The sequence below is a fragment of the Ascaphus truei genome, chromosome 9 (assembly GCF_040206685.1).
Source record: "Ascaphus truei isolate aAscTru1 chromosome 9, aAscTru1.hap1, whole genome shotgun sequence".
NCBI classification, from domain to species: Eukaryota; Metazoa; Chordata; class Amphibia; order Anura; family Ascaphidae; genus Ascaphus; species Ascaphus truei.
The window spans coordinates 1,090,669-1,114,372 of record NC_134491.1 but is presented as its reverse complement, the minus strand read 5'-3'; the positions used below and the strand labels follow the sequence as shown (position 1 = coordinate 1,114,372).

At 46.0% G+C, this 23,704-nt stretch overlaps 2 protein-coding genes across 5 annotated transcripts; one reads left to right on the top strand and one right to left on the bottom strand.

The window, feature by feature from the left end:
* Window positions 1-1,514: 1,514 nt before the first annotated feature.
* DTD2 (D-aminoacyl-tRNA deacylase 2) lies at window positions 1,515-6,563 on the bottom strand. 4 transcript variants are annotated; one of them, XM_075613166.1, is made up of 4 exons: window positions 6,451-6,563; window positions 5,414-5,542; window positions 4,637-4,706; window positions 1,515-2,294 (listed from the first exon to the last, which is right to left on the bottom strand). In XM_075613166.1, the coding sequence occupies exons 2-4, from the start codon at window positions 5,522-5,524 to the stop codon at window positions 1,969-1,971; spliced, it is 507 nt and encodes a 168-aa protein (XP_075469281.1). In that variant the 5' UTR covers window positions 5,525-5,542; window positions 6,451-6,563; the 3' UTR covers window positions 1,515-1,968. The 4 variants fall into 4 exon arrangements, with proteins under 4 accessions (XP_075469281.1, XP_075469284.1, XP_075469282.1 ...); XM_075613169.1 differs by lacking the exon at window positions 6,451-6,563 and adding an exon at window positions 6,412-6,434; XM_075613167.1 differs by lacking the exon at window positions 6,451-6,563 and adding an exon at window positions 5,676-6,100.
* NUBPL (NUBP iron-sulfur cluster assembly factor, mitochondrial) lies at window positions 6,531-17,086 on the top strand. The gene is made up of 11 exons (XM_075613165.1): window positions 6,531-6,692; window positions 8,520-8,667; window positions 8,798-8,832; window positions 9,277-9,367; window positions 9,977-10,016; window positions 10,963-11,053; window positions 11,511-11,604; window positions 11,984-12,069; window positions 12,404-12,524; window positions 13,301-13,383; window positions 13,896-17,086. Exons 1-11 carry the CDS (start codon window positions 6,597-6,599, stop codon window positions 13,944-13,946), a joined length of 936 nt encoding a protein of 311 aa, XP_075469280.1. The 5' UTR covers window positions 6,531-6,596; the 3' UTR covers window positions 13,947-17,086.
* Window positions 17,087-23,704: the final 6,618 nt, after the last annotated feature.

Here is a 23,704-nt window from a genome sequence, read left to right as displayed (position 1 = left end):
GGTCCACAGTATCAAAGGATCCAGATAAGTCCAGCAATATAAGCAGAGTTAATGACCTTTGTATTTGGCAGCATGGAGTGCATTCGTTATTTTAGTGAGTGCTGTTTCAGTGGAGCTAGCGGTGCAACAGCCAGATTGTAGAGGATCTAGGAGAGAATAGGAGGTAAGAAAATGGGACAAGCGAGAGAATACAAGGCATTCAAGGAGTTTGGAGGCAAAAAGTCAGGAGGGAGACAGGGCGATAATTAGAGACATGTAGTGTCAAGCTTTGCTGTTTTTGAGTACAGGTGGTCCTCTCTATCCAACGGTCTGTTACCCGTCAAACAGATAATCCGATGCCAGATAATGCATTCCGCTGAACACATTATCCGACGCTCACCGCCGCAGATTAACATTGGATCCGCTATACGATGGCGGTTTGCGGGACGGATTCTAATGGATGTTTGAAGGAAAGTTACCAGAATAGAGGGAGGAGTTGAAAATATGCTTGTGTGGGGGGATTAGGGTAGGAGTGAGAGGTTTGAGGAGATGGGAGAGAACGGGGTCAAGAGGGCAAGTGGTAAAGGCAGCTTCACACTCTCCTCTGTAACAGAGGAAAAAGAGTCAACGAAGGCAGGAGGAGAGTTAGGAAGAGGTGTAGAATATGAGGATACAGAGGGGATGTTTTGGCAAATGGAATCCACCTTTGTCTTGAAATAGTCAAAGTCGGGTGAAATAGAGGAAGAAAAACATGTAACAGACAGTGGTCTGAGTAGAGAGTCAAAGACAGAGAACAGTTGGCGTGGGTTAGGCTACACTTATAGTGCCGGCGACAGTGACGTCAGACTGCGGTCGCTGGAAAAATCAAATTGTGGCTGTCTTTGTCTCTGGAAATGTATTACAAATTCCATTTCTTCAGTGCCTCTGGGGGCGTTTGTCATAAAAAAAACTTTACCCTTATCCCTGTCCTTATCAGAGAGCCGGTACGGATGGGTGAGAGAGGGAGTCTCTGTCTGTGGAAACTCTTGTTGAACACAAAGTGACATCAGACAAAAGGGAGCAGCCGAAGAAATCAAACTCCTCCCAAGTCTCAGCTCACCCTGTTTACAAACCGACATTAAATAATTATAGGTGTCAGATGTGTACAAAAGGCATCAATCATCTGGATGTGACCAGTTAACCCATCAATGCCATTAGTACACTTTGGTGTTAGGAGGGATCATGGGCGGATTACCATTTTGTGCGTTCAGGCATGCCCTGGTGGGCCGGTTCTGTGGGCATATCACAGTGAACATCATGACACCGCGGGAGGAGGGCCAGCAGGTAAGTGAAATGCCTGGGCCACATTTCACCTCCAATCTGCCCCTGGGAGGGACTGACCCTATAATACCCTGGCAGACTACTACCCAAGTGCAGTATTGCCCTCCTGCCTCTATGCCTGTGTACCATAGCATTGTATTGTTCCCTGAGAAGTTACATGGGGCACTGAAAAAAACGTGGTAATGGCAAATATGTCGGTCTTCAAGATGCCATCATTGTTTTGCCATATTTTTAATGACTTACTTTTTAATTGTAATACAAAGACATTGATAAAGTATATATAATACATTGGACAGAGGTTCCGCAGTACCTGTCAACTGGGCTTTTGTGATGGTACTGCGTAACGGCACCTGTTTCTCTTACTGCTTCCCATCTTCTCCTTGTGACGACAGTTCGCCATGACAACAAACTGCGACACGTTGCCATGACAACGTGACGCCGTAACATCACAAGGCGCGACATGAAGCCGCAACGTAGCATGAGGAGCAGGAGAAGGTAAAAGGTCGGGTACCGGCAACCATTTTTTTTTTTTTTACAAAAAAGTTACTGCCTATCAAAATATATTTGCAAGAGGTTGCACGGGTCACAAGACATCACCGGGTTGCACAAGGGCTGGATTCACATCTCATGGTGACACAGGGCGTTAGGTTAGGAATACTGCAACAGCCGTCAGAATTCCACCAGGTGGGTGTACGGTCCATTGGTGTTGAGCTGCAGGACCTGTCTGTTCCCGTAGGTTCCGTGTCGCAGCACAGCTCCTGCCTCTGCCCACTTGGGATTGTCCTCCAGCACATGTTGGCACTGGGCTACGAGCTGGGAGTACAGCTCCATACCCTGTTCCTTGCCCGCGTTGTAATGATACTGCATGCCACGGCCCTTCACCCTCCCCCCCAGCGTGGCCTGCGGGACAATGAGGACGTCACCTGGGAGGTCCAGGACTGACACGTGCTTCCCACTGTCGGGCTCACTCAGCTTCACGTTCAACAGAGAGCTCACTGCAGGAGGGAGAGGGACAGTGTCAAAACCCTGCGGGGACACTGCTAGCACCACCTCACCCAAATGGGACGTGGGGGATCACTGCCTTTAACCTATTTGCCTGCAACGCTTTTCAAAGAAACTCCCCCACTAAAGTCAATCATTTTGTTGTTTTTTCTTTGATTTTCAATTTATATTATTCAATAGATTATCAATTTCTAGTTGATTTTTTTTAATGGGCCTTTTTTAGCAGATGCTAATGCCAATTATAGATTATGGGGACATAGTATATGGCACGGCACCCCAAACTCACCTTAGCAAACTTGATACCCTCAATATGCTGTTTTGTTCTCTAATGCAACGATAACACCCATCACTGCGAAATGCTCAAAGAACTAGATTGGTCATCACTTGAGTCTAGGCGCAAAATTCATCTTTCCTGTCTTCAAATACTCTCTGGGCAAGATACCTATCTATCTGAACAAGCTCCTCACCCCTACCACATGCAGCACTTATCATCTGAGATCTGACTCCAAAAGACTGTTCATGGTCCCAAGGTTCAATAAAGCATCGAGCCGCTCCTCCTTCTCTTACCGTGCACCCCAAAACTGGTACAGTCTACTGGAGACACTAAACGCCGCCACCATTCTAAATTCTTTCAAAACTAAAGCTGTCTCACATTTAACCTTGTCTGTAATTGTTACATACGTCTATAACATATATTATCTCTTACTGTGCATGCAAATGTCTTGTATATAATGTATAACCCTGCTCACTTAATGTAACCATGTATTTGTCATTATAACTGCCCAGGACATACCTGAAAACAAGAGGTAACTCTAAATGTATTACTTCCTGGTAACACATTTTATAAATAAATAAATAAAATACATTTCTGGGACTAGATCTAGAGGTTTGTGGAGTTTGGAAAACAGCTATTAAAGCCTTTTATTTAGGAAAGTATGAAGCAGCACTCCAACTTAAAGCCAATAATAAATAAATGGGCCCTGAGGAAGATCCCCAGAGAGGGGTTGAGACGTTGGTATGATGTCCTATGAATTATGCATTTTATTTGTTATTTGCTTTAATTTGGAGGAAAATATATAAACAGACAAGGACCTAATAATCTTCAGGAATATAGAGTAACTGGGTTGCAAATGGGATAAGGGTAAACAGACGACACAAGTGTTTCCCTATTGAATGAGACACACAAGATTCCTATATATATATATACAGTGTTCGACAAACCTATACATTTGCTCGCCCCGGGCGAGTGGATTTAACCCCCGGGCGAGTAAATATTGGCCCAAGCAGCACATGTTTGGTACTAAGTGGCGAGTAGATTTTTTTGTGTGGCGAGTAGATTTTTTGGTGATTTGTCAACCACTGTATATGTATATATGTATATATATATATATATATATATATATATATATACATACACACACACTCGTCCAGATGTGATGCAATAGAATATTGAGAATGAATTAAATCTCTGAACTCTTGCTCAAAAAACCTCCTACAGTTCTCTTAATCCAAAACATTAAAATATTTATTCAACAATGATGCTAGGATATATTTCCATGGTGTACAAAACAATGTGCAAAAAAATTGCTGTGGTATATATACAACAGTGTATTAAAAATCCTCTATGGTGAATGCAGGGTCATAATTTGGAGTCCTGCTGCTTCATTCTTTCCTATATTTGATATTTTGGAGATCAGGATCATAGCTGTGCTGTACCAGCACCAACAATCTATGTCCTTTTCAAGTTTTCTTCAAATATATTTCTTATTCTCATTGAGCACCATTTTCAATTATTAAACCATTTTGTTGCTGGGAAACAATAATAAAAAAAAGTATTTTATTTCAAAACTACAGTTTTTAGCAATCTAGTTATCAAAAAACCAACAATCTGATTTTCATGAAACGTCAGCCCCTAAATCGCCAGAAAACTGACACATTTTAGTCTCATCCCATTCACTGACAAAATGTTTTAAGACCCTCCAACAGGTCAGGTTTTCGGGATATCCCAGCTTCAGCAGATGTGGCGCAGTCAGAGACTGGGCCACTGATTGAGCCACCTGTGCTGAAGCAGGGATATCCTTAAACCCTGACCTTTTGGGAGGGTCTTGAGGACTGGAGTTGAGAACCCCCTGTTCTAAGTGTTTAAAAACAGAGCTTTAAACAGAAATGGTCTGTTGACCCAAAACTATGTGAGCATGATCATATTACTGCAGATGCTCTGCGCCCCTACCCAGAGGGAAATAGTAGGAGATGATGAAGTTTATCCCTTGTCAAATCTAAAATACATACTGTATTGTGCTTTAGGTGTGAAACATGGAATTAGCTCCGCACCTACCCATTTTTGGAATGACAGCATTATCTGCTCCTTTGAAAAAGCAAACGTAGATAACCAGACCTCTGTGTATCTGCAAACAGGGGAGGGAAACTTAATAGTGCATTAATATCTTGTGTGTGCTGGGAATTTCTCATGGGGCCATATGTACAAAATGTGATAAACTGGAGCATCGCCCCAACAACGTTTTGACTTTGTGTCAATGGATTAAGGTGTTTTACTACAATTTTGCTCTGTTTGCACCAATGAATGCTTGGGGAGGAGTTAAAGTGAGAGGTTATAGGAGTTATAGGGAGCAGGTATAGGAGGAGGTATAGGTGTAGTTGCGGGGAGGTGTTATAGGCGTAATTGGGGGGAGGAATTATAGGGAACACATATAGGCACAGTTGGGGGAGGAAGTATAGGTCACGGTAGAGGAGTTATAGGGAACAGGTATGGGAGAAGTTATAGGGAGTGTATATAGGCGCAGCTGGGGGAGGAGTTATAGGGAGCCGGAATAGGTGCAGTTGGGGGAGGCATTATAGGGAGCGTGTATAGGAGCAGTTAGGAAAGTTAGTGCAATATTATAATAATATCAAAGAATCAAAGTTTGCGCCTATAACTGGCAGTTTGCCTCTCTCTTTGCGTCAGACAAATCAGCCAGGTCTGAGGTGCGGTTATAACCTTTACTTCAAATGTAAGAAACAATAATAAAAAAATATATGCAAACTGACAGTACATTTAAGAGCAAATTGCCCCATCTTATTACAGATCCCCCACTGACTCGTGCCATTTTGTTACCTCTGCCCATTCTGCCTCTGAGTCCTGATCAGGAGGTTTGACCTGCAGCTTGGCGTATAAACATTGCTGAAGAACAGTGCGGGCAGCCACCTCCCTGCCACCTTCTGCCATGTGCAGTCACAGGCTCCCCTGGCACAGGGACACAGAACAGAAGCTTGTTTTAAAGAACGCATTGGAAATGTCATTAACGAGGGCAGCCCTGAAGAGGCCGTCAAAGCATTAACTATAAATGTAATCATGGGCAGAAAGGAAAAGTGCTTACAGTCTAAATGTAGAAGGCTTCTCCAACACATACAAAGCATTATAGGGAGAGAGCTGGTATTAAACCTTATTACAACCAGCCTGCCCAGCAATGTATTGCAGAGATATGGGATCTGGACCTTATTATCCCACAGGTAGGTATTCTCCATAAACGACATCGCTTCATCTTCTACAAGGTAGGGAGCGATGCGTTGCCAGCGGCAGGATGTTCAATACGTCCTCTAGTGTTTCCACGCTTCGGAATTGTTGTCCGGCCATTGGGTTCTTGGCTAATTTTCCAGTTCTGTTGCCATGAGAACCAACACTCCCCATTTTTCAGCCGGGCTTGTGACCGGCATTGGCTGGGTTATTATCCCACAGAAGGGACAGGATGCTGCACTGGATCATAGCCAATGTATTAGCTGTCCCAGGTTTGGAGACAATACATAATAAATGTGTGTGTGTGTGTGTGTGTGTATGTATGTATACATACATACATACACACACACACACACACTAGCATCTCAAGCACTTCTATGGAGTGTCAATACAGTCAGCACTTTAATATTAAAATAATATTTGATGGTCCAGAAACCCCAAATCTCATCAGTTAATATGTCAGATATAAGGTTCTGTAGCTCAGAAGCCATCAAAGATCGGGACTACATGGACCTGCATGCAACTGGGGTTAACGCCTTCACTGCCAATAAGACCCCATTCGGCACTGGAAGGGTTAAGAATCCGGTGCTTTCAGTGACCTGCCACACACCGGGCGTAAACCCTCAGCTCCCACTCACCTGCCAGCACGTCACTGCTGCGTTCCAAGCCTCGGCTTCTACTAGCAGGAAGCTGATTGGCTGACCCAGAGGGAGGTTCGGTACGCATACTTCCGCCATTGGCACATGGTTTCAGGTGAAGGGCATGCGTTGCTAGGTGACAGGAGATGTTGGGGTGCGGAGGCCTCATAGCTGGGCTCAGGTGCCGGGCTGGGCTCCTGCTTGGACGGCAATACTCGGGATCTGCTGCTTGTTGGAACTCGGTAAGGCCGAGCTGGGGACACAATGTATAATTATAATAACCGTGTCAATTTAATAACACTATCATTGTTAATGTAAAATGCAATAGTAAGCGTGTATTTAATTTCAGTTTAAAACAATTTTAATAGAACTTTATTTTTTTGTGTGGCGCTTGCATATTCTGCAGCGGAGTACAATGTAGGAGGGAGGGCAGTAAGAAAAAAGAATACATGTATGGTTTATCTCAAACTGAGATAATGGGGTGGTTTCTACTCCCAAGGAGCTTACAATCTTGGAGGGGAGTGGAGACCCAAGGAGTGTTTGTAAGTTTCGTAACAAGATTTCCTCAGCATCTGGATCAGATTTCCTCAGCGAATCTTGTGTTAAAGGAGGATCTCATGTATTTCAAGAAGGTGTTTGTAAGCGGATGACCCAGACTAATCCCAGTGACCGCATAGTGTTCAATACCTTCCTTTATGGAAACATTGTATTGCAGCTGTCTTAAGAACTGCAAAACTTTCCCCAAGTAATGCTTCCAGTTCCAGAACTGCCACCTATGCATGCTAAGTAACCCCCGTTGCCTGTAGATCAGTCTGTGTATAATTTTACAAAAGACAAACAAAGATGCCCAAAGCTACTTCCAATGTGACAAAAATACACAGTGCAATACCTATATATTCTCTTGAAAAAGGGTAATTTAGTTTTAACCCTTTGGCCAAAGCGTCTTAAGCCTGCTGCCACTTACAAGGCATGACCGTAGCAGGTCCTAACACTCCCTGAGTTAAAATTCTTATTTACCTGTATAATTACAGGAAGGATGATCTGCATTGGATCTGTCGTAACCTGGCAAAATGAAACTGAGCTGACAACTTGGAAAGTGGGGAGGGGTGAACTTAAAGCTGCAGTTCAGTCTTTTTTTTGTTTTTTCTTTTTTTTTTTTTTTTTTTACTTCAATAGTTTTATGTGTGCAATCTCTAATTACCTAAAGAACTGTATAGCTGCAGGTCAATTCGTTCTCCATGTATTGATAGGTTGAAATTTGGTAACATAATTAGTGAAGGGATCTGTTTATATTCTGCTTGTCTGTCAGTGGAAGCTCATGAATATTCATGAGCAATCCTGCATTGACATGTGCTAGAGGGAGGGCAGGGCTGACAAAGGGGTGTGCCAGGGCTTGTGAAATGAAGGGGCAGTGCCTTAGCAAATGGCTGTTAAAATAGAATACAAGAAAATTGGTATTTAAAAGTTGTTGTTTTTTAAAACAAAATGCTAAAAGTATTTTTTCTTACTGCAGAACTGATTTATTAAAAAAAAACACACATCCAGGATATTGACTGAACTGCAGCTTTAAACCTTGGGAGGAGGAGGGGCCACTACCCTCCCAAAAACATCTGAGACTAGCTGGACATAGTTAATAAACATACAGATACCCAACATGCTCTGAGAAACCCCAAACATTACCACAATATACACATATATACACAACTTTCCAAGCTGGCAGGTCAGTTTCATTTTGCCAGGTTACGACAGATCCAATGCAGATCATTCTTCCTGTAATTATACAGGTAAATAAGAATGTTAACTCAGGGAGTGTTAGGACCTGCTAACGGTCATGTCTTGAAAGTGGCAGCAGGCTTAAGACGCTTTGGCCAACGGGTTAAATTAAATGACCCCTTTTCAAGTGAATATATAGGTATTGATTGCACTGTGTATTTTTGTCACATTGGAAGTAGCTATATATATATATATTTATTTATATATATATTATGTGGTAATGTTTGGGGTTTCTCAGAGCTTGTTGGGTATCTGTGTGTGTATAATTCTAACTGTTCATTGTTTTTTCCTTCTAGTCCTCTCCATCTCGAGAGGAGAAGCTCAAGGACAGACAAGCTCAGGTGATGTCCCGTGGTTTGCCGAAGCAGAAACTGATTCCTGGTGTAAAGCATGTGGTGGTTGTCGCTTCCGGAAAGGGCGGCGTTGGCAAGTCAACCACAGCAGGTAACGTTGCCTGTACACAGAGGGCATTCTGATGGTAACCTGGTTCCTGCAGTGACTTAGGGTTCTGTGCATTAGAAGGCCTAACAGGGCAGTGCAGTTTATCTAACACAATCACCTCTCTTTGTGACAGTAAACCTGGCCTTGGGAATAGCTGCAATTGACCCGGTGAGTTAATGCATCAGTGAGACACGCTGCAAAATTGTAATCGCTTGTGGCATCCATACCTCTGTCACATGCTTCTTATGTGTCAGGTGCACACAGTACAAGCTTATTAAGCCTCCTGTTTATGTGCAGTGAATGCACAGCACAGGCAGCAGCAGTGCATGCCTCCCATTAACTATATTCTCCCTAAAACACTCCTACTATATCTTCTTACATACCTCTCTAACCCTTCCCCATGTCACACAAACAGACGGAGGAAATGCATATATTCCCTTCAATCACACAATGCTCTGCCAAACCATGAGTTGTTAATGTGGCACCTCTGTATAGCATGTAGCAGTGTAAGCTCCCTCTTCCTACACTCACTACCCTGCTTAAACATTTGTGGATAAAGTGAATAAGTACATGTGCACTGTCTCCCTCTCGGTACTTGTTCTTTTGCTCCAGGTAAAAGCAGTGGGTTTGCTTGATGCAGATGTGTATGGACCCTCCATTCCCAAAATGATGAATCTGAAGGGGAATCCAGAGTTATCTGAGAGTACGTTTTGCTCTCCCCAAGCCATCTAAACCTGCAGGACAATGCACAACACTCCTGCAGGTCCATAACCGCATTGAAGTCAGAGTTATGTTTAAAAAAAATCTTCCATGTTGGATTTTAAAATAGCTGATTTAACAAACACTAAAGGGGAGAGAGGGGTGTCATTCTATATATCCCGTTACTATTGACATCAGTGGGGATTTTAGTCCAAAATCGGCCTGAATGGTCACTTCGGACCTTAAAGAATAAGACGCTAGAATCTTTCAGGTTGCCGTGGTTATCGCCAATGCCTGTAAAAGCAAAAATAAGAGTACGGACAAATATTTATACTACAGTCATTTTGGGCGGGCCTTCCACTTTAAACCCTCTGGCTGCAATGGGGTTAAAAACATGTCACGTCTGCACATCTGTTCCCCTGGTCATGCTGTGATGACAGATGTGACCTGGCACAATAGCAGATAATATATATTGTTGGACTCACAGATGTATAAATAAACAATGTCCAGTCTGAGTGAGGGGCACTGGGGGGGGGGGAAGGTGGTGGGTTAGCAGGAGCATGTCACGGAGTATGTTCCCCCTGAAATGTTCCACTTTATTCCGTTTTCCTAGAGAACCTGATGATTCCTCTCGTGAACTACGGCATACGCTGGTGAGGGACCTTCCTCTCTGTCATTACTTGTTATTACAGCGCTAGACTTGCCGCTTCTTTACAGAGATCCTGTATGTAGGGAATCCAGCAGGGCTGTATAGATGATAACCAAACTCCTGCAGGGTCTCCCTGACTAGAAGCCAGATGTGAGAATCTTGTACAAGCAGACACGGTGCGAGAAGAGAATGTGAATATTAAAGGTGTAGGTTTGAATCAGTGTAACTCTAAGCGGTGGGTGGTGTATACATCAAACAAAATATAATGGTTAAGAGATTGCAATTAAAATTCATTGTGCATTAAAAAGATGAATACATTATTAAACTACTGTATCAATATCACAATGGATTTTGTCCTCCTGGTAAGGAAGAGGTTAAATTGGCTATAGCTACCTTTTATAATTATTTTACTGATATTTTGGCAAGAGGTTACTTGTGTGTGCTAAAAATAGGATAATTTCCCATCATTATAGATTTTTACTGTTGGCAAAAACATTTTAAAAAATTGTTCTGAAAAACACTTCTACACAAATTATTTCAACTTCTTAAAGGCTATTGATCAAGCTGTTTTTCGTTATCAAATTACTAATTGTCTTGGTTAGGAGTCCCCGTTACTGTGCTGTGTTCACATTCTCTGTAAAGCACAGGCACAATATGGTTTAGCCACTAAAAACAGGCACACAATACAGTTTAGTCACTACTACTTCACAATTTCTTTGACTAGGAAGAGGCAGATTCAAAAGCATACACACACATTCGGTCAGTGACTAAACAGACACACACAATATGTTCTAGTTACATGTCTACTAACACACTGTGAGTCAGGGACTGATTAATACAAACACAAAACATGACTGATTACACAACACTATTATGTTGTAATGATTCAGTGACTGGTAGGGGAGATACTCTGTACAACACAATGAACCCTTTGTGTGTCTCTGTTTCAGCATGTCTATGGGCTTTCTAGTGGAGGAGACAGCACCAATTGTGTGGCGAGGTCTGATGGTCATGTCTGCTGTGGAGAAGTTACTGCGGCAGGTGAGTGCTGCTATTGGAAGTCAGATGATGCAGCACTCGCCCACAGTGTCTCTTATACGCTCAATGCATGTCTGTCATTATAAGAACAAGCAATAGTCTCTTATTTAGCGAGTAAGATCTCCAGAGAAGGAACTGAAATAGTCTGAATACAAAAATGGTAAAAGACGCCTGCTATTGTTTTCGTGTAGTGCAGAGGGCGCAGTCCTCGCTCTATGGAAGTAAAATGGCATAGTGGCCAACTCCCAGTCCTCAAGGTCCACCAACAGGTCAGGTTTTCAGGATATCCCTGCTTCAGCACAGGTGGTGCAGTCAAAGATTGAGCCACCTGGGCTGAAGCAGGGAGTTTCTGAAACTGTAACCTGTTGGTGGCCCTTGAGGACTGAAGTTGCCCACCCCTGGTATAGTGCATTACTGGCTGCAGGCCTCCCGCTGGATTCAGCTCTGTGTCCTGTTACAGGTGGACTGGGGTCAGTTGGATTACCTGATTATTGATATGCCGCCTGGAACTGGGGATGTGCAGCTATCTGTCTCCCAGAATATCCCCATCGCAGGTAGGGAAACATTCTCAAACCCCGCTTTCTCCCTGCCAGGAAGATCGTCCGAGTCACAGGGATTCAAGTGTCCGGGGAGCTGCAGAATAATCCATTCATTAAGCAAACTTTAAAACGTGTTCCACTGACAAAGCCAATGGTTTTAAAGTTTGCTTAATAAATTGATATATTTTCTGGCAAGGTGAACCCATCCTCTCTTCTATTTCCTCTTTGTATCATTCACTCCAGTAGTGAAGCAGTTAAGGGTTGATGTCCCCAGCTCTGGCCTAGCTTTGTAGGTCATTGCATGTACAAAGATAGAAGCAGCAGGCAGTGGGAGCCAAGATCTCGTTACAGGCAGAGAGTGGGAAGACCATGACTAGATGATTCATCTTCACAGGCGCAGTGATAGTCTCAACGCCGCAGGACATCGCCTTGCTGGACGCACGCAGAGGGGCAGAGATGTTTCATAAAGTCAATGTGCCTGTAAGTGCTAGCGCTCCTGTATCCACGACCCTCCCGTAATTGCAGCTTCTTAGCGTGAGACACATACATGTCACCCAGCCATATCGTAGGGAAAATATACATCAGTTACCCTGGGTTTGCGCATCCGGCAATGAACGGGTTAAGTGTACATTTGCAAATCGGGTTTGTACTGTGAGGGCTTCTCCGGGGTTGAAGGGGTTAATAATTAATGCGCAGATCCGGTAGGTACATGGAGGGCTAGCGGTTAAAGGAATGAGCTCAGCACAGTATGGGGTGGGCTGTTGGCTCTCTGATGGTGATGAGCAGTGTGGATGCTGTATCTTTCCGGCTATAGGTGTTGGGCCTTGTGCAGAACATGAGTGTGTTCCGGTGTCCGAAATGCGAGCACGAGACGCACATCTTCGGAGAGGAAGGCGTTCGGCGCCTGGCACAGTCCCTAGGGCTGGATGTCCTGGGTAGGATGGATGGAGGGACCGGTCCCCTCACCTGTTTCACTGTTGCAGAGACATGCAAAGGACGTGGTGGCAGACTGATTGCTGACACTTTTAATATGATTTCCCCATACATTGCTGAGGCGTGTTTTAGTAGTTACACACATTTATTCAAAAAGAGACATTGTCAGGAACAAATGGACAGGAGACTGAGATCTGTCACCCCCAGCATTGACCTCTGGGAGAGGCCAGACAAGAAGCACAGAGTCTAAGCTACCCTTCAACAATTGACCCCTAACAGTTGTTAGGCTGAGTTCCCGGTGGCCGCAGCGGCGTGCTTGGCTGTGCGTGCACCAGTAAAAGCCACGGTCTTGGTGTAGCGATGGGAGGAGCGTGGCCATGACTGGGGGGCGTGGCCTTGACGGACAATACTTCACTCCCATTGGTCTGCTCTTCCATTGGTCTACAGTGACACTATCTGCACAACCATTGGTTGCTAGTCAGCCATGTGACCGCGTCGCTGCACGGAAAGACAACATTCTTGTCTTCCCTTCCAGCGGTCGCGTCATCGCGCTTTGCACACCCACGCCGACTGGGGCATGCCCCATGGAGCGCTGTGCTTTGTGTGTGGCTCGCACAGCTGCGGCTGCCGGGGACTCGGCCTTTTGAGGCTGAGACAGCGCACTATTCATCAAATGCAGTATTCCAATCAGTGCGGTCCTCTTATCCTGCAGACCAGTCTCGTTACGAACACAAGATGGCTACTGATTACTTTATAAAGTTGCACTTTGTATTTCCAGGAAACGTGCCCCTGCACCTTAACATTAGGGAATCCTGCGACCGGGGCACACCTGTAGTGGTATCCGACCCGCAGAGCAATGAGGTGAGAGCCTGTAGAGAATGAGTAATACCTGCACAGTTCTGTCCACACTCTGCATTTATAGACGGGAGAATAGCGTAGGCGGGTCCCTAATAACCCGCAAAGAAAGACACAGCTACAGTCCCATTTAGAGACAGAGGAGGTGCAGCGTTAACTGACATAGTAATTGTGTACACAGGTGGCGAAATCTTCCATTTACAGGTACACCACAGGACGGCAGTGTAAGGCTCACCCTAAGACACCCACTTTTATACACAGAATGGGGTGAGAAGCCATTCATTCCTTTGCTGCCAGAGAAGTCTGAGCAATGTGTTGCAGGCCTCTGGCAGCAAAGGGGTTAATGCAGTGAATATCCGCAGCTTTTGCTTTTTAATGGCTTATTATTGGATAATGTGGCTAGGACGCGCTCGCACTCCCCATATACCCAGAGATGGAGTACACGTGGCCTGCACATTCTCCCAGGGATGCTCAGTCCTGCGTGTCTATGGATAAATAAGACTTCTTTGTCCCTGCAGGCCAAGGCTTACCTGAATATCGCTGGGGAGGTGATGAGCAGAGTCTCCTAAGTGGAAGCGCGCACACGCGTGTTCACATCCCGTGCGGCAGGAGTCCGGGCCTCTTCCATACACCTTTTTTTAAGTCTGCCCCTGTGACAGCAGGAATGTGACTGGGAACAGGAGCTTATCAGGAGGAGCGATTTGTAACGGCACCCTGCGGTCGCTAGCAGGGGGGCTGTATTTATACGGTAACTGTGATTTTTCAGAAGATGCTGCCAGGGCCATGGTTACTCAGGAGTTAGGTTACCATCTTACTGGTGGTTTATAAGACTTTGGACGCTTCATGTCACAAAGTAACAGTGCGCAGCACTGAACCTGTGTGCTCTTCAGACAGACGAGGTGAAGTGTTTGTACCGGGGGGTTCTGCGGCATTGAAACACCTCCATAAATATACCTTCCTTGTATTTTTAAACGCTCACACCTACCCTTTTATTTCGTTTTAAAGAACTTTTTTGTTTTAACGCTTAAGGACAAAAAAAAAAAAAAAAAAAAATATATATTTTTTTTTTACATTACCTTATTTTACACGTGAGTCTCAGTAATGTATCTGTATATGTATATGTTTTAAGTTATGATGGGTGAAAAAGGCAACAAGAAACCTCCACCGTATTGCATATAGCAAATAAAAAGATTACTTGTGAGCACATTCACAGGTCTGCAACCCCGCCTTTCACCATTATCACCCAGCATACAGCGCTTCCACTGCCGCAAGGGATTCTGGGAAATTACATGCAAATGAGCTCACAATGTGTCACCTTTTGCCTGAAAATCCATTGTTTCATGGAACCCATAAAAGCTAATGCTTGCTGTTAACACAGCTTTACAGCTTTATTTTACATTACCTTAGTGAGTGTCGGTGGGAAATATTGCGCTTCCCTGCGTAAGCAACTTGTATGAAATTAGCAGGAGCAGAGTCGGGGGGCTGCATTAAGGCCCTTCACCACATCCCACCGCCTACAGAACCCTGCTATATACAGATGTAGCAGAAGTAATTAGCCCCATTAACACAAATGGTGTGTGCGTTAAGGAGAGAGCGCACGTATTACCATTGTATTCATTGTTACTACTTCGTTATCGCATTGCGTTAACGGGAGAAACAACATCTGCTACATCTTTAGGTAATACCAAAGAGCCAGTGTTGACAAAGCCAAGCCAGGCTGACCAGCAGAGGGGGCAGTAGAGCTGGAAATGACCCTTCTTTTAGAGATGATTGTAATTTGGGGAGTGGGATCTGGTCATAGCAAAGTGTGCAGCCACAGATGAGAGCAGTGAAGGGATTGCTCCCATAGAAATGCACAATTTACAACTGTGAGAAGATGCTTGTTATAACTGGGCTGCTGCTCGCTGAGGAAGAGATGCTTTGGGGCTAGGGATGGGATGTTATAACAGAAATGTGTCCCACAAAATGAGTCACTGAGTATTGTTTAAATGTGGAAATAAATAGGATATTCTTCCATAGGAGACCACAGCCTTCATCCATTAGTAGTGCCACATCAGTGCTGTGAGAAGATGTTCTTATAATGGCAAGATTCCTATGAGAGCAATTTAGTTCCATTAGAAGAAGCACTTTGACCCTAAAACAACACTATAAATAACTAAGGAGTGTCCATCTGTCGCCTACAACCGTTGCACTCCCCGCCCAGGCTCTACACTGATAGAAAACTCCTTTTAATTTCTAAATGTGGCCCAAACTGTTTTAGGTCTCCTCTCCCATCACGGGAGTTTATTCCCGTGCCCCTCTGCCTTATAAATGACTTCAAAGCCGACAATGTAAAACAGGTTCTGAATTACTATTAAATTCCACAAACGACAGCCCTGACATTCGTATCACCTCCACTCCACCCTAGTGCTGTAATAAGGGGAACGTTTTGTTTTTGGCAGCCAACGCCAGTCCTCAAGGGCCACCAACTGGTGCAGTATTCGGGATATCCAGTGTACATCTGCGTTGCCACAAAGGCGGACAGCCTGATGGGGCTCCCCTCTGCATAGGACCAGTGTGCTAAGGGTTAACATTTGCTTGTATTTTGTGGAACGTCAACCCCATCCACTGGAATGTTAAGGAGCCAAGAGGACACAAAGAACTGTTCACAACTGCATTGAATCTCAACCACCCCAGTGTACATCTGTGTTGCCCCAAAGGCGGACAGCCTTTGCGCAGCCAAAGGGTGTTGGCCGTTTGGAGATGTTAAAGCTGCTCTATTTCAATCTGAAACTCACCAGCCCTTTATCCCCTATACCCAATTTTCCAACTCTACCTGTCCATGAAATGTCTGTGAATTGACTATATAACCCTGTTCTTTTAATGTAACCATGTATTGTTATAACTCTGTGCCCAGGACATACTTGAAAACGAGAGGTAACTCACAATGTATTACATCCTGGTAACATATATATATATATATATATTCTCCCTGCTTCAGCACAGATGGCTCAGGGATTCTGACAGCCATGTGTGCTGAAGCAGGGATATCATTAAACCCTGATTTGTTGGTGGCCCCTGAGGTCTGGAGTTGAGCACCCTTGCCATAGCCGCACAATATGCCAGAGAAGAAAGAGAGGAAATCGTATAATAGGTGTGTGTTCTATAAGAATTCTTTTTGTTGGAAAGAATTCTACGGCCACGTCCCTGCTGGCTACTGCAGCGCCCGCTTTGGCGAACGCTTCAGGGACAAGAGCCGCCCCTCAATGGGGCCGGGGCTGCTGCGAGGGGTGGCCTCCGCCCTGCGCGGTGAGTTTTTCCAGCCTGCAAGAAAATTGGGGATCTAGCAATGGAGCGCTATGCCACGCCCCCCGGTGGTTCAGCCAATGAGGCCGAACCTGCCGGGTGAAATCACGGCCCCGTCCCCTGTCTTTCCCCCTGCAGACCGGGGAATTCGGCTGCACGCGCCGCCAGCCTCGCAGGCGCGTGTGCAGCGCAGGAACTGGGGCCGTAGCCTTAGGTGTTGAGAGATGCCCTTATAATAAAACTCATAACAGCTAGAAGTGGAAGAAAATGTCATACTCCAGCACCACGGCATACATACATATACACACACATACATACACACATACATACTGAAACTATGTATGGTGTATTGGATCTGACAGAAGACGGTTACGCCAAAATCCATTGTCGTAATAAAACAAAGCTGAGTACCAAGGTCCACAAACTCTTGGTTTGTCATTACAATGAGACTAAAAGGCATTTCAAACATGCACCTCTTCATCAGGATTGGCCAACTCCAGTCCTCAAGGGCCTCCAACCGTCCAGGTTTTAAGGATACCCCTGCTTCAGCAAAGGTGGTTAAGTCCACGAATAATCCACCTGTGCTGAAGCAGGGGTATCCCCAATACCTGGCCGGTTGGTGGTCGTTGAGGACTGGAGTTGGCCACCCCTGCTCTACATCAATTTGTCAAGATGCTCTTCACCTATTGAAATTATTTGTGGCGATGAGTAATATGAGAAGGAGGTGGCGTCGGGGGTTAGGTTACTAGATGTGCATTTTAACGGTGTAATCCCATTTAGCCAGCCAAAAAAATACAAATGTGACCATGCTAAAAACAAAAAATGTGTCTGCTTTTGTTACAGATTACAAATTGCCTTTCTATGTGGCCTCTGAATAGGATCAAGTGCTTTCTATACCCTTATCACGCCCTGTCCTTATCAGAGGGCCGATACAGATAAGGAGGAGGGCAGGGAGGTGCTTTCCCTGTGCAATCACTTATTGAAAAAAGGGAGCAGCCAAAGGAATTGAAACTCCTTCCAGATCTCAGCTCAACATGATTACAAACCAACTTTAAAACATGATGTTAAAATACTTAAAGGTGCTAGATGGTGGGGGGGGGGAAGCATCCATCAGCCAGATGTAAGTCCTTAAAATGCCACAGCGATTAGTGACTTTGGTCCTACTGTAGGTGGGACTTTTAAAAAGGATGTAACCTGCTGCGTCTCAGCTTGTGTCACGTACGGCACCCCTGTGAGCACGTGACCTGCATACCGGACAAGGGTTAATACTCCACTCGCAGATGGTCCCATTTTCACCTCCGCAAAGGTCCCTCAAATGGATAATATCTCCCCAAAAGGACATGGGTTAATACACAGCTCGCAAGCTGCCCCAGTCTTCACCAAGGTCCCTCAGATGAGTTATATCTTCCCTAAATCCGTCCCCATATACCACCTGTCATGAACAGCACACTAGTGGGCACGTGACTTGGATGTGCAATCAGGGTTAATACACACAGCTACTCCAAGCCACTCATCTTTAACCTCCGCAAGGTACCTCCGATGATTTAATATTAGCCCCTTACTCAATTGCAATCATATCTATATGCTGCCACCACCCAGGAAATGCAAATTCAAGATGTAATATCAATAATTGCTAGGGTCCCAGGTCCCTGTTTATTATAGAAAACAAAACTATTGTATTGTCTTTATTTATATAGCGCCATAAATGTACATATCGCTTCACAGTAGTGATACATGTTGTAATCATATAAAAAAACAGGTCATGGGAATAAGTGCTTCAGACATAAAAGTAACATTAAGGAAGAGGAGTCCCTGCTCCGAGGAGCTTACAATCTAATTGCACTTTAACTATGCACTTTAACCCACAAAAATCCATTGTAGCAGAATGTCTGAAAACAAATACTCTCTCCAGAGCGTGCAACAGTCAGAGTCCAATGTATTACTTATTAAATGTTTTTATATATATGCAAATATAGCTGTATGCTCATCTGCATGTCTTAGGCAGGTCTGCAACCCCGCCTTTCCCCATTATCACCCAGCATACAGCACTTCCACTGCAGCAAGGGATTCTGGGAAATGACATGCAAATGAGCACACAGTGTCACTTTTTGCCTCAAAAACCATTTTTAACATGGTTCCCTATAGGCTTAAGCTTGCTGCATGGTCACAGCTTTGAGCACAGCCAGGGTTAAGGTGCATACCCAGAAAACCACCCACAGACAGCTGTTTCGACCTTGATGGGTCTCATCAGTGTGGGGTTGATTTTAACTGGATATGCATAAGAGGCTATGGGATAGGCTATACCATAATACTGAGTTAAGTTATGGTGAGTAAAAAAAGTGACAAAAACCCTCCACAGGAAAGCAAATATGCAAATAAAACTGTATGCTCATCTGCATGTCTTAGGCAGGTCTGCAACCCCGCCTTTCCCCATTATCACCCAGCATACAGCACTTCCACTGCAGCAAGGGATTCTGTCATTTCCCAGATGTATGCTGGGTGATAATGGGGAAAGGTGGGGTTGCAGACCGGCCTAAGACATGCAGATGAGCATACAGTTGTATTTGCATATTTGCTTTCCTGTGGAGGGTTTTTGTCACTTTTTTTACTCACCATAACTTAACTCAGTATTATGGTATATATATATATATATATATATATATATATAACTCAGTATTATGGTATATATGGTTATCGCTTCTCGGCCTTTTGGCTAAGATCAAGCGAGATGAGTGCTCCTCTCGACCTGCACAGCTATGACCAAATGCAGTACTATCCTACATGGGCTCCAGTAGGAAAGGTCTGTGGCAAGCATTTGGCCCTCTAGCTTGTTGAGAGGTGGTGTCCAGGCCCAGGACCACAGAACCCCTGAGCCCTCGGGCTAAGGGGGGATGGCATTCGAACAACCCTCGAAAGAGGGGATATGATGTGAACTCCCTTGCGGGCCTCGGGCCAGAGGGAGGAAGAGACGGATGTCCTGAATCCTAACGGAGGAAGGCATCAATGTCCCTGGAGACCTAGGCTTTCGGGCTGAAACCTCCAGGGAAACTGGGCACCGAGGGCGGGTCTGACTTCGGTTGGACAGTCCAAGGGCAAGCTCCCTATCCTCTGAAGTGGACTGGGATCCGATGAGCGAGAGGGTGTACCCTCTCGCGAGGAAAAAAAAAAAAAGTCTGTCCTGTGAAGGATAGCCCTAGTTGCATCACTTGGTCTGGTCATGGGCTGAGAGGGCGGATGCAAAGTAGCCCGGGCTTTTTAATCTTGCACCCCAGGCTTGGAACACCTGGGGAGCATCACTTGCTGCACTGTGGATGGCTGTTTGGGCGGCGGCCTCCACTTACGAGCACTTGATCTGCACAGATTTTTTTGCACCGTCCCCTATTTTTCCCGCACTTTGGCCCCCCTTATTGCCTTCCGCTGAGGGGACAAGCCAATTATTTTTGTCACCGCCTGGCCTTGCTAAGGGCCAGGCGTGCACTCGTGCACACCCTTTTTGTGTTGTACGTTTGAGCACCTCCTGCACTGCATTGCACAGAGCACCGGAGCACTCGCACCATGAATTTGTTTTGTTTGGTGTTGGGTTAACGTCACCCCTTTCTTCGGAGAGCAAAGACTGTAGTGCTGGCTAGTGACCGCCAATCCCTCGGGAGAAGATCACGGTGGGTTAGTAGGCGTCAGCCGAACACCCTAAAGACTTGGACCCTCCTGCGGCGTCTGCTGCACTAGGAGGGAACAGGATGGACGTCGGATTCCTCGGATGACGACGTCAATGTAACAACAGGAATCCAAGGCTTCGGCTGGAGAGGACTGTTTCTTGGTACGGACTGACCTACTCTCCGGAGAAGACTTTGTCACATGTGGAGCGCACCTGGTCTCACTTGACCACGAGCACGGTTTTTGAGGTGGAATCACTTTTTCACCACCCGGGCTACTAAAAAAAAAAAAAATATATATATAAAAAAAATACAGTGCTTAGATTACAGAAAAAAGGATTACAAGTTGTGTTGTACTGGGTAGTAACCGGGTAATGGGTACCCGGCCAAAATCAATGGTTCTACCCGGCCCGGTGCCCGGCTACCCGGTTTGACACTTAACTGGCGATATCAAGGACAAGCATCAGAGGTCCTGTGGCGGTGGCAGCATCGGAGGTGTCTTCAGCCGGCAGGGGACAGCAGGAATCCCTTACACAGCACTGCAGCAGGAAAGCAGTGTGTGTGCGTGAGCCACCGGGGAACCACGTGACTGGAGACGGATCGTTCCTATTGGACACCCACCCCAACAGTGAGTCTCTGCTCTCGCCCTCCCCACCTCCGCTCCTGCCTGCCGCACCTCCGCTCCTGCCTGCCCGCCCCACCTCCGCTCCTGCCTGTCCCACCTCCGCACCTGCCTGCCTGCACCTTCCCGCCCGCTTCTGCCCGCTCCATCTCCGCTCCTCTTCCGCTCCCCCCACCTCCGCCGCACCTCTGCTCCCCCGCTCCCCCCACCTCGGCTCCACCTCTGCCGCATCTCCGCTACACATCCGCTCCCTCACGCCGCACCTCCGCACCACCTCCGCTCCCGTCCGCACCACTTCCACTCCCGTCCGCCGCACCTCCGCTCCCGTACACCACACCTCCGCTCCCATACACCACACCTCCGCTTCCGCCCGCCGCACCTCCGCTACACCTCCACTCCCGCCTGCCGCACCTCCACTACACCTCCCGCCTGCCGCACCTCCACTACACCTCCCGCCTGCTACACCTCCGCTCCCGTCTGCCACACCTCCGCACCACCTCCGCTCCTGTCCGCACCACCTCCGCTCCCGCCGCCGCACCTCCGCTACACCTCCGCTCCCGCCTGCCGCACCTCCGGACCACATCTGCTCCCTTCAGCCGCACCTCCCCTACACCTCCGCTCACGTCCGCCTCACTCCCGCACCACCTCCGCTCCCGTCCGCCGCACCTCCGCTACACCTTCGCTCCTGTCTGCCGCACCTCCGCTACACCTCAACTCCTTTCCGCCGCACCTCCGCTTCACCTCCGCTCCCATCCGCCGGACCTCCGCACCACCTCCGCTCCTGCCTGCCGCACCTCTGCTACACCTCCGCCCTCGTCCGCCGCACCTCCGCTCCCGTCCGCTGCACCTCCACACCACCGCTACACCTCCGATCCCGTCCGTCGCACGTCTGCTCCACCTCCGCTCTCGCCCGCCGCACCTCCACACCACCGCTACACCTCCGATCCCGTCCGTCGCATGTGTGCTCCACCTCCGCTCCCGCCCGCCGCACCTCCGCACCTCTGCTATAGAATCCTGCTGTCCCACGCTGGCTGAAATGTAAGTAATTAGATTTTCAGCTACTCTGACATTACCCGGCACCGGGACCACTTCTCAGTTGCCGGGTCCGGGTAATGTCCGAGTAGCTGGAAATGTACCGGGTAATTCCGGGTACTCGGTACACCCCTAATTACAAGAACAGTTCTGCATTTATTATAACAGTTTCTCAAAATAAAAAGGATATAACATAAAAGAAAACCCTATACATTACCAGATGTCATATGTTTTTTCCCAGAGAGGTCACTGGTACAGAATATGAGATATCACGTGTTTGGTTCAAACACTGTTGAAAATCTGATTTTCCTAATCTTTGCTCAGACTTTCCTCATGGAAACAGCATAAACCCACCCACGTCGTAAATCGGCTGTTAAATTGACAGTTTTATGATAGAGTAAAAAAACCTTTACAAACGAATTTAAACTCCTCTTCAATATCTAAATGTACTCAGAATATTCATTAACGAATACTTTCACACACGTGAGTCACGTCAATACATTCACACGCTCATGGCGGACACGACAAGACTAAGCATAACCGTCCTACCCTTAAACCTGAGCGACAAATTAATATCTGTCCCCCAGTACCTGTTAAACCTACAGTGTGTGATGTCAGAACATGGCGTTCTGTGACACGATTACAGATGTGTAACTCTTATTATGCAGAGGAGATGACATTGCATGATGTTATCATTTTTAATAAATACACTCTTTGGTTGAATACTTTCTTAGCCATGCTCCCTGAACCCTCCAGAGAATGCCTTTGAAGCTAGCTCTAAACAAACCATGTTTACAAAGTTGTCAGGGGCCATATTTTATTCCCACCTCTTGGAGACAACAGCCCTTATCTCAAGACTATCAGCAACATGCAACCCATCTTGCACATTTAATGGGCCATAGAGGATAGTCAACCCCAATTAAGCTCTCTTTGAAGACAAGAACAAACCCGGAAAAAGTCCTGACCTGTTACAAGCCCAGCATATGGTATTTTTTAAATACAAGTAGTCCTCGCTATCCAACGTTTCACTTTACAAAGAATGGCATATCCAACGCTTTACAATGCAACCCTATTGGCCGTTTTTTGATGCCGGAATGCATTATTCAACACCTGAATGCGTTATCCAACGCTCACCGCCACTGATTAACATGGGACTCACTTTACAACGGTTTCACTATCCAACGCCACTTCCAGAACGGGTTCCGTTGGATAACCGAGGACTGTTTGTAAAACTCCAATCACATTAACCCCAGAACCACCAGATGGATTAAAATACATAATATCTCATAATATTATTATGACAGCTTGTTATAGTTTTTACTTTGTGTCAATAAAAATGTGGCTGGCCTGAGCGAAACCTGGTGATGATGTCTGCGTCCCATGTGCTGTACGAGGTTCGCAGTGTGACATCTTGTTTAATGCTTTTACAGTACAGCCGGAAGAGAAGTCGAGGGCAAAGTACCTAGTGTTGGTTCATCAAAGAGTATCCCAACCTGTAGAGAAACTTTTCTCTTAGTAATTATTTTGCATTGCTCTGCAGTGTGATTTATAGCCAGTTGTAACAAGATGCTGCCCCCTATAATCTTCTCCCTCTCAGGGTCATTAGCATAGCAGTTGGTAGAGCATGTGATCACAGTGAGCTACACCCCATACCCCTGCTATGCCCCATACCCCAAGCTATGCCCCATACCCTATATCATAGCTACACCTCATACTAAGCTTTGTCTCATGTCCA

Excerpts from the sequence above, each read along its gene's own strand:
- DTD2 (XM_075613166.1), bottom strand. The coding sequence starts at position 5,524 with ATGGCAGAAGGTGGCAGGGAGGTGGCTGCCCGCACTGTTCTTCAGCAA. Across the intron at positions 4,707-5,413 it reads CAGAGGCAGAATGGGCAGAG|ATACACAGAGGTCTGGTTAT; the intron begins GTAACAAAATGG and ends CCCTGTTTGCAG. Across the intron at positions 2,295-4,636 it reads TGCTGTCATTCCAAAAATGG|TGAGCTCTCTGTTGAACGTG; the intron begins GTAGGTGCGGAG and ends TCCCTCCTGCAG.
- NUBPL (XM_075613165.1), top strand. The coding sequence starts at position 6,597 with ATGTTGGGGTGCGGAGGCCTCATAGCTGGGCTCAGGTGCCGGGCTGGG. Across the intron at positions 6,693-8,519 it reads CTGCTGCTTGTTGGAACTCG|TCCTCTCCATCTCGAGAGGA; the intron begins GTAAGGCCGAGC and ends TTTTCCTTCTAG. Across the intron at positions 12,525-13,300 it reads CCTAGGGCTGGATGTCCTGG|GAAACGTGCCCCTGCACCTT; the intron begins GTAGGATGGATG and ends TTGTATTTCCAG.